At 36.8% G+C, this 15,841-nt stretch overlaps 1 protein-coding gene across 13 annotated transcripts in view; it reads right to left on the reverse strand.

Annotated features, from left to right (window-relative positions):
• The window catches only part of LOC117424382 (C-Jun-amino-terminal kinase-interacting protein 4-like), a 102,321-nt gene that overhangs the window by 17,406 nt on the left and 69,074 nt on the right, over positions 1-15,841 (reverse strand). For 7 of the 13 annotated variants that reach the window (XM_058992469.1, XM_058992467.1, XM_058992468.1 and 4 more), the window contains 11 exons: positions 15,525-15,646; positions 11,842-11,856; positions 11,406-11,463; positions 10,890-11,042; positions 8,254-8,308; positions 7,577-7,707; positions 6,804-6,860; positions 2,012-2,185; positions 1,370-1,502; positions 1,015-1,107; positions 85-252 (listed from right to left, as the gene is read on the reverse strand). In XM_058992469.1, the coding sequence (XP_058848452.1) occupies positions 85-252; positions 1,015-1,107; positions 1,370-1,502; positions 2,012-2,185; positions 6,804-6,860; positions 7,577-7,707; positions 8,254-8,308; positions 10,890-11,042; positions 11,406-11,463; positions 11,842-11,856; positions 15,525-15,646 (1,159 nt within the window). The remainder of the gene's footprint in view (positions 1-84; positions 253-1,014; positions 1,108-1,369; positions 1,503-2,011; positions 2,186-6,803; positions 6,861-7,576; positions 7,708-8,253; positions 8,309-10,889; positions 11,043-11,405; positions 11,464-11,841; positions 11,857-15,524; positions 15,647-15,841) is intronic. The other 6 variants (XM_034040672.3, XM_034040667.3, XM_058992472.1 and 3 more) reach the window with 1 other exon arrangement.

Genomic DNA, 15,841 nt, shown 5'->3' on the forward strand with positions numbered 1-15,841 from the left:
TGTCAAAACATTATGTAGAAAAAAAACAATTTATGCTTTTATTTTTCCCTTTGAAAATAAACTTTAAATGTTGCATTCGGGTACCTTGAGTTCCTGTTCCAGTCTGTCCAAACTGCTCTGTGATCCTTTCCTCTGCTTGATCCCATCTGTTTCTGATCCAGTGACATCATTATAGAAAACACTGGCCCCAACAATGGAGCCTCCATCCCGGGTTTTTCCTCCCGACAAGTTCACCCCCGCTGCACACCACAGCTACAATACACAGAAATACAGGTAATCCAAAAAAACAGGTAATCTATGTATTCCTTCATGGATCGATAAGTGCTACATTTTGATAGCTCTAAGTTGCATATTTTCATACACATACATAGCGGGGTCTGCTGTAATTTTTAGAGTATAACGCTTAGCTATTTACATATTATTGAGGATCATGAAGAAGTGTGCGCGGAATGCATTGAAGCCTGTTATTTATGATTTGTTTTTCAAATTTGATTTGCCGTGATCATGCAACAAACACAGGAGTGCATGCGTCGCGCTCATAGTTTTGTGCAGGATTTGACTGAACTGTGGCAGACCTAACTAAAGCCACTGGAATATTAGATTAGGGCCATTTAGACTGCTTGATGATAACCCACTATCTGCACTTCAATTGACATTTATTTTCAAGGCACTGGTACAGCTACTCTTCAATAGAAAAGAAAATAAAAAAATATATATGTTTCAGATTTTAATTTGATGTCATTTTCAAAATACATGTATTTGTTTAGGTAGCAATAACCACTACACACATTTTGCTCACAATTATGAATTACAAAAATCCAGACTCGCTACGGTGAAAAGTTACTATTTCAGTTACTTAGGGTACTAGAAAACACCAATGTGAGTGAAATACTGGGTCTGTTTCTATCGGGTTTACCAATTTTGCACAGTAGTTTTTTTTTTGTTTTTTTGTTTTTTTTTAAAGCTGCCGGAAATTGGCCTTAAATCAAGGACAGTATAAGAAATCCTACATACCTTCATGGAAGCATCTTTTTCATCCAGCGGTCTGAGATATACAGGTACTGGTAAGTTTTTCATCTTGTTTTCTGCCGGTCCACCACTTGCTCCCTAGAGACATAACAAACAATAAAAAATAAATAAAGCCCTACAGCAACAATACTAATAAAAAATTATGCCTAAAAATAGGCAAGTTAGAATACAGGAGACTGTCCTAAAAAGAAAGAAAGGACCACATTAAACAGCATTAAAAATTAATAATGTTTAAGAAGACATAATTGCGACTAACAAGTGTGTTTGACATAATTATCCTTCTTGTTTAATACCAGAATTGTAAAATGGTTGTAGCATTTTTCTTTAAGATGGTAACAACCTGCTTGTACTTCTGGGGCAGACTCCATCCGTAGGCCTGTATTCTGCCATCTTCTTTCTGTACATGTGCCTTGACTTGTTGGTACTGTACCCTTTTCTGTTCTCTACGAGAGGCTACATTGCCAGAGTCAGTCCTGGAAAAAATGCTTACATCAGCTGCTTAAATAATCAATCAAGCCCCAAGTGACCATCAGTCCACAACACAAAACCACCATATAAATCATCACAAAGTGGTTCAAGTTGACATCTTTCTTTAAATGTTAATAAACAAATACCCGTATTTTTACAGGTTTTACGAGAACAGGTTTAAAAACATGTAAAATAAGGCCCTTAAACCAGAAACAGCAAATCACTAAATGTGCACTTGTAAATTATTGTGGCCATGGATCTTCTAATAGACATTGGGTAGGTTATGTTGGTGAACACCTTGTTATAACACTCACAATTGGGCATGCTTGTTACTGCACAATTACGAAGACGTATTCTCATTTTCAAATCAATCCAACAAGTCGTTCACAGGTAATGAGAGTCACAGGATTTCATAGAAACAAACATCCATATAAGAAAGCATTTTATCAAATCCGAGCCGTATTTCCTGTATCCCCCTGGTACATGCGAATACGTGAATGAAACCTGTACTTACTCATCATTGAGGAAGTCAAATGCTTTTGATTTGTCACTTGGTAGTTGAGATAAAGTGGTGCTTCTCTTCTTAACAGTCGGGGTGATATGCGAGGTTGGTGCATTGTATTTAACATTGACTGGGGGCTCTGGCTTCTTAGTGGTAGTACTTGAGGGGCTGAAGAGCCGGCTGAAACTGGGATAAACAGAAACGAAAGAGAAAAACTAACAGGAATGCAGACAGAGCAGCTGAATCAGTTGGATCAACAGTGGAGTAACTTCATTAGATTGAATTCCCTCACCCCCATGCAATGCTACAGATGATGAGAAGTACCAGTAAACAAGATTCCCATCTACCACATTTTGTTAAAAAGTAAGTAGCTTAAAGATATCTATATATTTTGTCTGTCCTCTTAACTTTTTTAGAATGTTTGCAGACATTCTCAGTAGTTCTTACAGCAAACACTGTGCAAATACTGTGCAGTTTTTAGTTTTTGATATAATGTGTGTTAATGTGCTTTTACCTGAGTTTGGGGCTGCTCTTTAGGTGTGTTTGACTGCCAAAGACATATGTAATGCAGGCTAGTGTCTTTAAGTAAGCACCTTTATCATCTACTAGGCAACAAAAAAGGAAACAATGCAAAGTGTGGCAGCAGTGTGGAGTAGTGGTTAGGGCTCTGGACTCTTGACCGGAGGGTCGTGGGTTTAATCCCAGGTGGGGGACACTGCTGCTGTACCCTTGAGCAAGGTACTTTACCTAGATTGCTCCAGTAAAAACCCAGCTGTATAAATGGGTAATTGTATGTAAAAATAATGTGATATCTTGTAACAATTGTAAGTCGCCCTGGATAAGGGCGTCTGCTAAGAAATATATAAATAAATAAATAAATAAATAAATAAATAAATAAATAAATAAATAATAACTAGATGGAGCTAGCTTTGATTTCTACAAAATTCTACAAAGACCAAGACTGGCTGACCTATGGTCCGTGGTAGGCAATTATAACTGGAAGGCAGCTACTGAACTCAGGGTAAAAGCACATGACATTTGATTAATCACAACAAGAACCACTTAAGACAAACCAACAATCAAAGCTACTTACTCTTTAGCTCAAGTACTTCAGTGTATCAATTCCTAGATTGTCAAAAGCTCATAAGAAACCTCAATGAAAGATAAAATCATCACACAGCACCAACTGTATTTGTATTTGTATTACAAAGCCTCTGAACTCCTAACTTGCAATAAATAAAACCAGACATGTTTCCACATTCCTGCATAAGCATATGGTGAAATATTCTTAATATTCTACATGCACATCCCTGAACACTGCACACCAGTCCTTCAAACTCCATTCTGCTGAAGCTTCACACTTAAAAACAAGCATACACTGCCTTAACATGGATACCAGACATAAGGTTGACAAAACAAACTGGGGAAACATTTTCAGTTGCTTGTTGGGTCTCTTTTTGCGAAGACGATATGGATTCCACAAATCTGATCCATTCTTGAAATCTAGTACTGAGGTTAGACCACAATCTCATAATGTTTCAACTAATATAAAAAGTTCTGGAAATGAATTGGGAAGGAATCGGGCCATCCTTGACTTTAATTTCCCAACTCGCTGCTTCCGCTGTTGACTGACATGCTTTGCAGCCAGTAAAATGTTTTGAAATGAAGTGAAACAGTGACAGACTACCTGAAAGTAAGCCATGCAAACGGAGAACTTGCTTTACCCGAGTATGACATCAGATCTATATTTTTAAAGGGAAATATGTTTGTTATAACGAGTGTCTTTTAAAACTGCACATGCGAAACACGGAAGTGAACAACAGGAAAGACTTCTTTAATTAGCTTAACAGGCTATAGTGTTTACTCCAGTCTTTAACTCCTACTTTTTGAAAGGAGAACAAAGCAACTGATTTTACAAAACTAGAACCAAACAACTGAAGTACCACTATTCATGGCCTCTGAAGCACTCTAAAGAGTTTTCTATCATTTACATGGAATTTTCTTCTTTCAAAAAATAGGAGTTAATGACTGGATGTAACAGGGCGAGCAGCCCTGTACATTGATTTGTTTGTTTTATTTTAGAACAGGGTCCCCCTCCGCCCCTGTGTTATTTTGTATTTGATTATTATGATTTATTTATTGTAATTTGTGACGGCGTATCGCCGTGTTATTGTTTGTTTATTTTTAAAAAGTGTTCTGGCAGAGGTGAGATTGGTGCTCGTCCTCTGCCAGGAATAATTAAACTCGTGCAGAAGGTGGCCATTTCCAGAATTAATTAAGTGATTAATTTTGTTGCTAATCGGGAGATGGTCACCTGAATATAAAAAGCCTGCAGCTCTCCAGCTTGAGGTAGGAGTTCAGAGGAGGAACGAGAGCGGAGAGAACGTGAGAAAACGAGACTTAGGCATTTAAGTATACTTTACAGGAACAGTGACAGCGACTGCCCAGCCTGACCTGTATAGTTTATTTTATTTTGTGTTTACCCTTTTATTTTGCTCTGCGATCACAAAGTAGTTTTTTTTGTTCAAACCTTTTATTTATTTTTGTTATTTAATAAAAACGGCGGCCAGTCGCGTCTTACTTTGAAATGCAGTACTTGCCCTGGTGTCAGTTTTTTCCGTCCCTGCTTCTGCCGTGACTTCACCGCTCAGTCACCCTGTCACACTGGAGTAAACGCTTCGAAAATATGGGCCAACCACAGTTAGGGTTTGTAATAAATGCAGCTGCAGATGAATCCTTAACTAGCAGCAAAAGTGTCTTAACGTTAGCAGTATCTTTTAAAACTAGTCCTTGAGGACCACCTGGCTTATTTACTGAAGGCCTTCTAGATGTTGTTCAGCATTTCCGCATTACAAATCAAACTTGCTTTAACACAATTGAACCAGCCTTTCTTGGAGTTCTCAATCTCAGTGTTATGCGATACTGATTGGGGGTGTCTATTTTTTGTCAACCAGATGAATTGGTTTATTAAGCAAACATGTTTTTTCAGTATTGATCATAATTTGGAGAAAAAAAAAAATGTTTGATGAATTCTAAGAATAAAGAACTAACCTGACCTTTTTTTTGTTATGCCAGACATTCTAGAATTGTGTAGTATTTCTAATTTATGCACATCAATTCTGTTGCATATGTTAAGTCAATTTTGATAAATCAAATCAAGTTTGCAGTTCATGAAACCTTTTTCCAATTCTTTTAAGATTAGATGTTCTCACTTTTTCAGAGCGCTGTTTATAAACACTTAAAGAAATAAGTCTTTAAAACAGTTTTAAATTAAACCTTTACAGGAATTGTGAATCCACCAGGATCGCATCAATTACTTTAATGATAAGCCCAGGACAACCACAGATAGGGGTGACACCTCAATAAAATACAGCTGTGGCTTATCATGATTGGGTGTAGGCTTATCAAACAGGCAAGATTGCTTCCCTATCCTCATCCAAATAGGCAATATAATATGAGACTAAATATGAGTGTGTTAGGAAAGGGTTTTTAAAAAGCATTGCAAATAGAAACAGAACAGCACCAAAAAACCATCTTCACGCATTTCCAAAAATCCACCAAAGAATACCAGCAAGGGGGATGCATTTTTGTCAATTTTTACCTCTTCATGAGTAAAAGTTTTGAACTCAGTAAACATTTTATAGCATGTACATATTGTTCTCAGATATTGTTGATGTTCCTTCAAAACTTCAAAACTTAATTCAATCAAAACCTCATAAGTAATTATTCATCCAGAAGGTATTTTTCATATTTGGAAACATTCATTGTAAATAGACCCAATTGATGCTTGCTTTGTTTCAGGACAGGCAACACTTTGAACTTTATTGGACTTGCACTACATGTTTTGTAAAGGTTCATTAATACTAAAGATTGTGCTGGGATGAACGTGGGTTTTTCATGTTCGATTTTTCTTTCATAACTTAAAAGAATATATAAATGTATTCTTATATTTTGAATCTGCTGGAAAAGAAAAGTATAACTAGCATCATATCATAGTAAAAAAAAAAATCCATCAGGATTAACTTGCCTGAGTACTCATCAAATTACCTATTTAGAAAAGGAGAATAACCACCACCTACACTTAAAGACATTAGAAGTCATTAAATCTAAATGAAAAACAGACAAAAAGCTGATATATAGAACCTATTGTGGTTTTAACGTTTAGAATGCTTTGTCACGAACATTCTGACTGTGAGATCTCTACACTCTGCTAATAGGTTCCAATGGGGAAGTGACTTCTAATGTGTAGCCGAATGTGTTATTTATTTCTGACCTCATTTATGCACTGGTTTCCTATGAATGGCATATATTTGAATATTTAAATATTTGTTCCAGCACTTACTCAAGGTGATAGTAAACCTGCAATGTCTAAATGTAAAAACACAAGTTGTCTGTTCTCAAAAACTGAAGAACTAAACAAGTGAGGTTTTGAAGGAGCAGCAATGCACTCCCTAAAGTTAGTTTAAATGCAGTCCCGAGGTTGGTATCACTTTTGTTGCTGTTAATGGTAGGGTGACTGACTGAAGCAAAAGAGGCATAAGATTTACCTACATGCTGGAGATCAAAAATAAATAAATAAAACAAAAAAGGAGGGAAAAAAAAGAAATTGAATAAAAATCATAAATGAATGTTTGCATGTTCTTCATATTACAGATAGATAGATAGACAGATAGATAGACAGACAGACAGACAGCGATAGATATACAGTATAGATAGATACAGATAGATAGATAGATAGATACAGTAGACAGATAGATAGATAGATAGATAGATAGATAGATGGAATATATTTTTTCATGCTTACAACTGCCAGATACTGGATTTCTTCTTTTCACTCATTGATGGATTTTCTCTTGAAGCTCTGTTGAGAAACCAGAAAATCAGTTAAGCTATTGTACTACAGATGATTTTACACCATGTGTTTCCATGTAAAAATCCCACATCATTTCCAAATTCAACAAATACGTCAGTAGCATACACCCCCGCCATCGCTGTAAACTTACAGCCATCAGTGCGATGAAAAAGATGATCACCACGACATCACTAGTATTACAGAATAGTAATTCTCAATAACTTAACTTAATAATGTACTACCAACTTTAATTGCAATTGAATAAGCTTTTCCTCAGATATATGGAAAAATGTAAGAGTGACATACAGATGGACGGATGAACAGACAGACAGACACCCCTGGATAGCCCTAGAATCTGATATTGTCAAAAACGTCATAATGTTAATACTATGTTTAAAGACAATTGGATATGCTGTTCTCCAGATACATGCAAACATGTACAAAGTGTGACATACATACATACGACTGCCTCCACTACATCCCCTGGTCAGGGGAGAAAAAGCTCTCCTATTGACTGGTCAAATTGACACAGCCCACGACAATGATGTGTCTCAATGTTTACTTTTGTAAAACAACCTTGCGATGCCCATCACAATTTGTAATAATGGCTGGCCATATTTTTTAATAGCTGCTGCATGATTTGGATGCATACTGATTATTCTATGAATTGTGTGTTCATGAGAGGAGGACAGGTGAAAATCTACACAGACATAAAGAAGGTTTACCTGATCATCTCAGTCCATCGTACTGCCTCCTGCAGTTCCATTAGCCTCTCTTTATACTGATTGCGCTCCATCAGCACACGTGCCATCTCAACGCGAGTAAAGCGCTTTCTCTGGGCTGTGGGGACATCGCTCTGCAGGAGAAAAGGAGCACAACTTCAATTATGCATATTGAAACTATTTGTATTCAAAAGGAGGGACTTGCATTATCCGAATTAGAACAGTTTACTTTCACAAATTTAACAAAAAACATTGCTTTGGTTTGTTCAGGTGCAAGATTCCCGTCAGTCAGCAACAATACATCAGCAAACTATAAGTTACTAGTATATGTTAGTGTTAAAGAAATAACTACTATACTATAGGTTAGAACTAGGATTAACCAGTTCATTCTAGCATCACATGGTTAATTCTAAATTAAATAGTTTCAAAATTCTCTGGATAATTCATTAACCAAGTAGGGGCTGGGAAATCTTAGAATGAACCATTTTTAACAAACAGTAACCTATGTATTCAATTTGAATTTAGGCAATGGATTGTCGCACATATTTAATGTAGAGAACAAGATTAAACAGAAAGAAGAAATTGTATGTGTTGAAATCTATATTCTTGCAATGGTGAGCAGGAAAAGTAGAATTAAAAGCACTAACCAGCGAACTATTAAAAGTTGATGAAACACTTACATCATCATCACCATCTTTAGATTTCTGTCTTGCTTCTTCAGCTTCAGTGCGAATCCTAACAATAAACATGGTATGATTACACATGACAATAACAAATATTTGTTAAAGGCCTCCCACATGACAGGATTTACAGTAAAGCAGAAAAAAATGACAATCACATCTTCAGGAACCTGGGCAACACTCTAAATATTCACAGCCAATACTGTACCAACAGCACGTCAAACACAGCAAGGTATTCTTCACTATGGTAACAAGCTTGTCATTACTACCTAACTGAGCAAGCAAAGTGTTCTTATAACCGAAGTGTTCTCTAAGACACCATAGGAATCAATAAATTAATAAATAAATACATATGTATTACTTATGTATAAAATTAACTGAATAAGTAAAAGCAAAACAATAGGCAAATATGTTAACAAACTATAATAATAAAGTAACAGACAAACTAACATTAATAAAACTAAAGCAAAACAACTCAAGTCAGAAAGCTTAGATTGCTATGCACTATGAGATTAGCTGGCGGGTGTGTTTCGTTCTATCACAATGGCAGAGGCAAAAATAATGGCCGTTACTTAGTGTTAACCTAAAGTTAATAAACTAACTGTCAAACTAAATTAACAAAGCACCTCTACACATGTTACCTCTACACATTTTGCCTTTTGTTTACATGCTATTTTGTAGCGATGAGGTGCACTCGTGGAAATCAGAATACAAAACAATTGACTGATATGACGGCGGTTCTGGAAAGATTTAATAAACCAATCAGTGTCCCTCAAGACACACTCGCAACGACAAGTCGCTTTTTTACAAAACAGTACTGTATCAGTTGTGAACGAATCGCTGTCGGTGCCAAGAAGGTGTTCCTTTTTTTTTTTTTTTAATTTAGTCGTCGCCAATTTTTTTACCCCGGTTTTCTCCCCAGTTTAGTATGCCCAATTATTATCTGTATCCTCGGCTCACCGCTCGCAACCCCCCCGCTGACTCGGGAAATGGCGGCTGGAACACGCGTCCTCCGAAACGTGCTCCTGCCAAGCCGTCATTTTTCGCACTGCAGATCCACAGCAATGCCACCAGACCTATAGTGCCGGAGGACAACACAGATCTGGCGGCTCCACTGCAGAACCACAGGCGCTCTATCGGCCACAGGGGTCGCTGATGCGCGGTGAGCCGTGGATTCCCCTGCCGACCTAAGCCCTCCCTACCCTTGCAGCGCTCAGCCAATTGTGCGCCGCCTCCTAGGAACTCCCGGTCACGGTCGGCTGTGACATAGTCTGGATTCGAACCTGCGATCTCCAGACTATAGGGCACATCCGCACGGAGCGCCTTTACTGGAAGCGCCACTCGGGAGCCCAAGAAGGTGTTCCTTTAAGAGAAGTTCCTGTTCATTTAGCCGGAGCATTTACAATGGGAAAAATCTGTTTCATCACAAGGGTGTTCCCTTAGGAGGTGTTCCTATATGCAGAGAATACTGTACTGTATAATTATTTAGCAAACCATTATTTTATGTGGATAAAAGTACAGCATATTAATAACCACACAGTAGATTTACATGATAACCACTCAACATTCTCCACATTAAAATTGTCCAAATTAAAAATAGTAGGAGGTCATGGTATGAAGACTTAAAGGAATTAATTACCCAAATGACCATTAAAATTAAACATCAATTAAAAAAAAAAAAAAAAGTCAGAGAAAAGATACACTCCGAGGTCTAAAATTTAAAGCAGAGTGACAATATGAGAGAAAGTTTCTACATGACTCAGATAGTCGGTGACAGTAGGTTCTGGAATAGCTATCCTCACCAGACATAAATGTGTTTCGAGTGAAAAGGAAAAGGGAAAGGGAAAACAAAAAAAAAAGAAATTATAAATGAGGCCAACTATATAGGCCAAAATAAAAGCAATGTGACAGCAATTGAATGCACTGAAATGTTCCATTGGTCTCATTCTCCATTCAAACCAAGAGCTCAAGAGCTTGTTTGACAGCTGCACGAGTCCCAAGAGTATACCGTTCACACTCTGGTCTATATTTCATCAGCTCTACAAAATGTACCCTTCGTTACAGCCCTATAAATTAGGAACAGTAGATCATTAACTACAGTATATAGTGAATGACATCTCAAAGACATTAGATTTAAAGAGAAATAAATGAGTGGTTACCATGGCATCAAAAGCCTACAAATACCTCCAATGTTTATTTTCAAAACACACTTTCCCTCTTTGAGCAAAAACTATATCTATATATCTATATATCTATATATATCTATATATCTATATATATATATATATATATGTATATATAAGGTATAACATACCAATCAATATATAGCCCTGATTCAGATGCTCTTAACGTTTAAAAAAATCTAATTTCATCATAACTGGGTTAGCAGTTCAAGGTATTTGCATCAATTTCAAAATCAGTATCAAAACGGAAAAAATAAAAGCTAGAAATGTAACCTACTATCTATCTATATATATTAGATATCAATAAAAAAAAAAACTTAAACTACAGCATTCTCTCTCTCTCGATAGATTTTATATATATATATATATATATATATATATATATATATAGACACACACACATATATATATACAGTTTCAAGCAGTTTGAGATGAAGAACATCTGCTACTCACTTTTTGAGCTCCTCCTCCAGCTCTTTGTTCTTTTCCTCTAGCTTCTGTTTAGCCTGTTTCACAGCAACGAGTTCCCCCTGAAGCACCTCCTTCTCACAAGACAGCTCATCCACTTGGGCAATCAGGTCGTTCTTGACCACATTCAGCGCATTTCTGTTTAGGCCCAGCAAAAGAAATGAGCTACTGTAAACGTATTCATACATATAGTGTCCTTTAATAGTTAATGATATTAAAAAAGCACGGTATGCTACGTGAATGGTACTTCAGAGTATATACATACACACCTGGAATAAATACATTTCTGGCAGCGGTACTACAGCATGTGCCTTTAAAATGAGTCGCCAATATGATTACAAATATAACGCTGAGATACAGACAACATGGGACACAGAAAAGGTAAAGTAATGTGTTTCTTGTAAATAGTTCAAATACTTTAAATAGTCATTGTCAGCAAACAGTTTTAAGTGCCCAGATGAGTTTGTGAAATCAAGAGACTGAAAACATTTTAAGACTTACTTCGTCTCCAGAAGCTGTGTGTTCTCCAAAATAAGATTTTCAACCTCACGGCCCATGCCTGGAGAAATACAGATAAATTAAACATTTCTAATAAGCACCGTATCACTGTAGTATAAACTTTACAAAAGGCAAAATACCAAAATAACCTGGTAATTGGTAAATACAAAATACAATTTTGGAGCCTCTAGAACAGGTATTTTGGTTGGAAAGAAACTGCAGCAATTGAAACTATTTGTTTTTTAACCAATGCATTTTTTTTAACTGAATGCGGTAGTAGGCTCTGCATAGTACCTAATCAAGCTTAGCAATAGTAATCAAACCCACAGCATGAGTGCATGGAGAAGGCTGATTTATTGACTTCACAACCCACTAGCTCAGCAAAAGTACAGAGATTAAAGAGCGTCTATAGAGCATAATAAAGCTGATGGAATCTTACCAAAGAAATTTTGGTCTGTAAAACCATGCAATCCATGTAGAGCAGAAAAAACAGAAACATTTACACACAGTGAGCAGCAGTGAGACAGCAAGCAAATGCAAGGCAGAGCAGCAGGGAGAAGTGCACGTGTTTGAGATGTACATCGAGAACTACACAGAAGAACTGCAACCCCACTCACCCTGGAAACGGAGTAGCTACAAAACTAACAGTGCACACTGCAATCTAATGGTTTTAGTACTAAAACACAATGGCACAGGTAGATCAAAATCTTTTTTTCATTCCATCTGAGCGCTCAGTTACCTAACTAGACCCGTAATTGAACTGATAATTTGCTAAATTCGACCTTTTGAATTGTTTTCAGTTCTTAAACAGCTGCAGATCTTTTTTCCTCCATTCAAATTATTGCACACAAAACCACAATAGGCAAATACAGGGCTGAATTGACATGCTCACACTGACTAACAGTACGCATTCACTTCTATTTTATAAATAGATTTTAAAACATGCAGATCTAAAATATAGTATTCTATATACAGCACATGCAAATGCATACTACGCATACTTAGGAAATAACTGATCCCTTTACAGTTAGTTTGGACTGATCAGCACCCCAGAATACTATTGAATACTCAATTGATAGCCATTCTCTACTGAGTTGCTTTCAAGCAATTGAATTTAAAAAAAGAAAATTAATTCTTAAAATTATAAAAGAACAAAAGTGCATTCTAGAAGGAAATGGCCAATAGAAAACTAACAAATAGTACAAAACATACACACCAGAGTATTCCCCTAGGGAAACGACCAAGGAGGAAAGGAGAGCAGGGAAAAAGAAACCCTAGTTAACTTCACTGAAAACACTGATTTAGGAATAAGGTTCTGATTTAGGAATTAGTGTTGCTTAATAATAATAATAATAATAATAATAATAATAATAATAATAATATCATCATCACAAATAATTTCACATTAACACATTGGTAGCCGATATAGATCATTGATGCATTTATTTTATAATTTAAAAAAATATATTAAAAGTCTGTCTCAGCCATTCAAAGGTGCCCGATTCACAGACATTCAAATACATTCTATACTGCCATCAGCATTGAACCAACTGCATCGTAAAACTTAGAAATACTACAGCTGACCAAATAAGCTTGTGGAATAAAATGCATATTAATTATGTATTTGCTCTGTTTTTCTTCAATTGAAGCTAATTTATAACAGCTTTTATGTACGACCATGTCTCTTACAGCAAGCACTTCTCGGTCACCGATAGTGCTCATGAGAAGACATTGGTACTATGAGACTGTGCATATTAATGTACAGTGCTCCCTCGCTATAATGCGGGTCTCGGGGGACACACAATAGGAGAGGTTATAACCGAAGAGCGTTATAAACGGGGGAGGGGGTGGGGGGCACCGCGGGACACATAACACACATCTGACTAAAATACAAAATAAAATAACTCCCTCTCTATAATGCACATATAGTGTAACTTTCTAAAAAGGTAACATTCCCACTCATGGATCATTTTAATTAGCAGTTTTTAAAATTATAAATAGCCTGGCTAAACGGCGGTCGGGAGTTCAGTTTGAAGCAACAGACAAGCAAACCAAGTGCAAGAAGGAGAGCGGGTCGGGCGAGGGGAAAAGGGAATGGGCTCGCCCCAGGTTCGGTTGCCGGAGTGGGGCTGAAGCGTCTCATCTCTAGGAGAAAGCTGCAGCTCCTCTCGCAGCAAAAAAGTAAATACATTAGAAAAGATAACCATGTAATAGGCCTAATATTTATTTAGTTATAAAACGAATGCTGAATAAAATGTCTGTGTTATAAAGTGCCAGCGCAGCTTTTCTTCAGTTCAGATACTGTATCAAAAGGGAGAGACAGAAACGGAAGTTAGACTGAGAAGTTGTTTAAGTTTGAACAACACCGGTACGGTATTTACTGTCGAAATATTGCATGAATCACTAGTATAGGGAATTGGGGGACCTGATGTAGGAGCGTTGTATCCGAGGCGCGTTATAATCGAGATTAAATATCAAACACCAAGCACTCACTAAATGTCAGCTATCAAGCTTGTATCTTTATTATTAAAAAATGATTTTTATAGAAACTGTAGAACAAGGGAATTCATGCTCATAATCGAGAGCCTTATAGCGAGGAAGCACTGTATATAATATTCAAATTAACATTTCAACAACTTACAGAAATAACCTTGACTTCACTTTTATAAATGGAGGAGATTCACTAGAAAAATGAAGTCACCTTATCTGAGGCATCCTATAAATATTCAATTTCAATTTTTTCTTTATTTTTATGTTATTAATCTGTTGTATTGATTGTTATTTTTCAAAACTTTTGGGGGGAGATTTTTCTATTTTAGAAGCAAGGATGACATGCTATAGTACAGTACACGTTTCCAGTGATTAGCCATTGCCCCAACATCCACCCACAGACACATGGTTCCATGCTCTAGATTTCTTGGACAGTGTGAAAACACAGAAGCAGACCAAACGATTAGCAAATGTTTTCTTTGATCAACGATCACAGATAACAACACATTCCTTTAAGCTTCAGCCCATTACTTTTCAGCCAAACCAGTGCCCTCTTTACATCTCTTATAAAAAAACATACAGAAAAATAAAAGGGCTTAGAAATGCGTGACTGACATGTGGAGTTCTTCATCAAGGGAATACGTCAGACAGGTCATTTGGGGAGGGACTTTACACTTCATTAAAATCCCTCAAATATCATGCATTATTTATTAATGTTCTTACTTTACAGTTCTTTTAACAAGTTAACTGTGTAATGGAATGCCTCTTCCTGGTCACGTGTGATGCCATTTCCCAGTACAGTATTCTGTGTGTGATTTCTCAGCAATCAAGTGAAACGGTTTAAAATAAAGATGTGACCGGGAACTAATGTCAGATCTGAGGATGTTTATTCCTCAGTTTGCTGCAGAAATCATTAAGAACAGTCAGGTCGACATCTTTCTCACAATATCATTTGTAAAGTCGTGTCAGTAAAATGCTAAAGAGGAGTGTCAATTACTGGGGCAACAGTTAAATATTGTGCAACAAGGTGATTCAGCTCACAATTATACCCAGTAGCCCTTACCTATCCCTCCTAAACCACTCATATTTTATGAATGTGCATATTTAGCTTTATTTTTGTAAATCGTGTAAGCTGTATTGATCTCTAGAGTGAGTTTATATTGAGAATTGCTTCCATTTACTCAGAACAGGCAACTGTTGGGGTGCACTGGCTGATTTGCCTGTCATTTATTTAATCTGCCTAAACTGGATGTGCCCTTGACACAGTCTCCAGCAATCTGTTCTGGTGAAAACTCCCAGCGAGATGAACCTTGGTATCAGTTGTCCTGCTAAAGCAACAAAATGGAAATGATTGCACTTATCTCTCAATACTGCACTTGTACTGTACTCCGTCTGAAAACTACAGTTTCCACTTATCCAAATAAATTGATTCTTGCCTGTTGGGGCTCCACAGAACATTCTAACAAAAAATCACACCAAGTGAACTTGTATAACAAGCTGTAATTTACAGAAAGATATCTGTTCGGAGGGGGGACTATTTAAAGATATTGAGGAAATGTGTTTTATCCGAGTTTGTTTTAATGAGGATCGACTGCATCGTGGTATCTTTGCAATATTAAAGTATTTTCTTACCCAGCAAGTCTGCACCCTCATCTACATCCCCAATGAGCCCCGAACCTGCAGAGGACAGCTCTTCAAACAGAGACTCTGTGTTCCGGTCAAACGCTTTGTTCTCAATGCCTTTGGTTGGAGTGCTTTACAAAAGAAACCAAAGAGACAGGAAACAGGATCACTTACCACTCCCTATCATTTATAGTTCAAAGAGTTTCTTTCTAAAACTTTGAACTTTAAAATATGAGATCTGATTGACCACAACTGACAATGTGCAAGCCCAACATTCACAATCATTATTAAAATGGTATTTTAAAAGTTTCAGCTGCTGTAAAACA

Source organism: Acipenser ruthenus, chromosome 19 (assembly GCF_902713425.1).
Source record: "Acipenser ruthenus chromosome 19, fAciRut3.2 maternal haplotype, whole genome shotgun sequence".
In the NCBI taxonomy this organism is placed as follows: Eukaryota; Metazoa; Chordata; class Actinopteri; order Acipenseriformes; family Acipenseridae; genus Acipenser; species Acipenser ruthenus.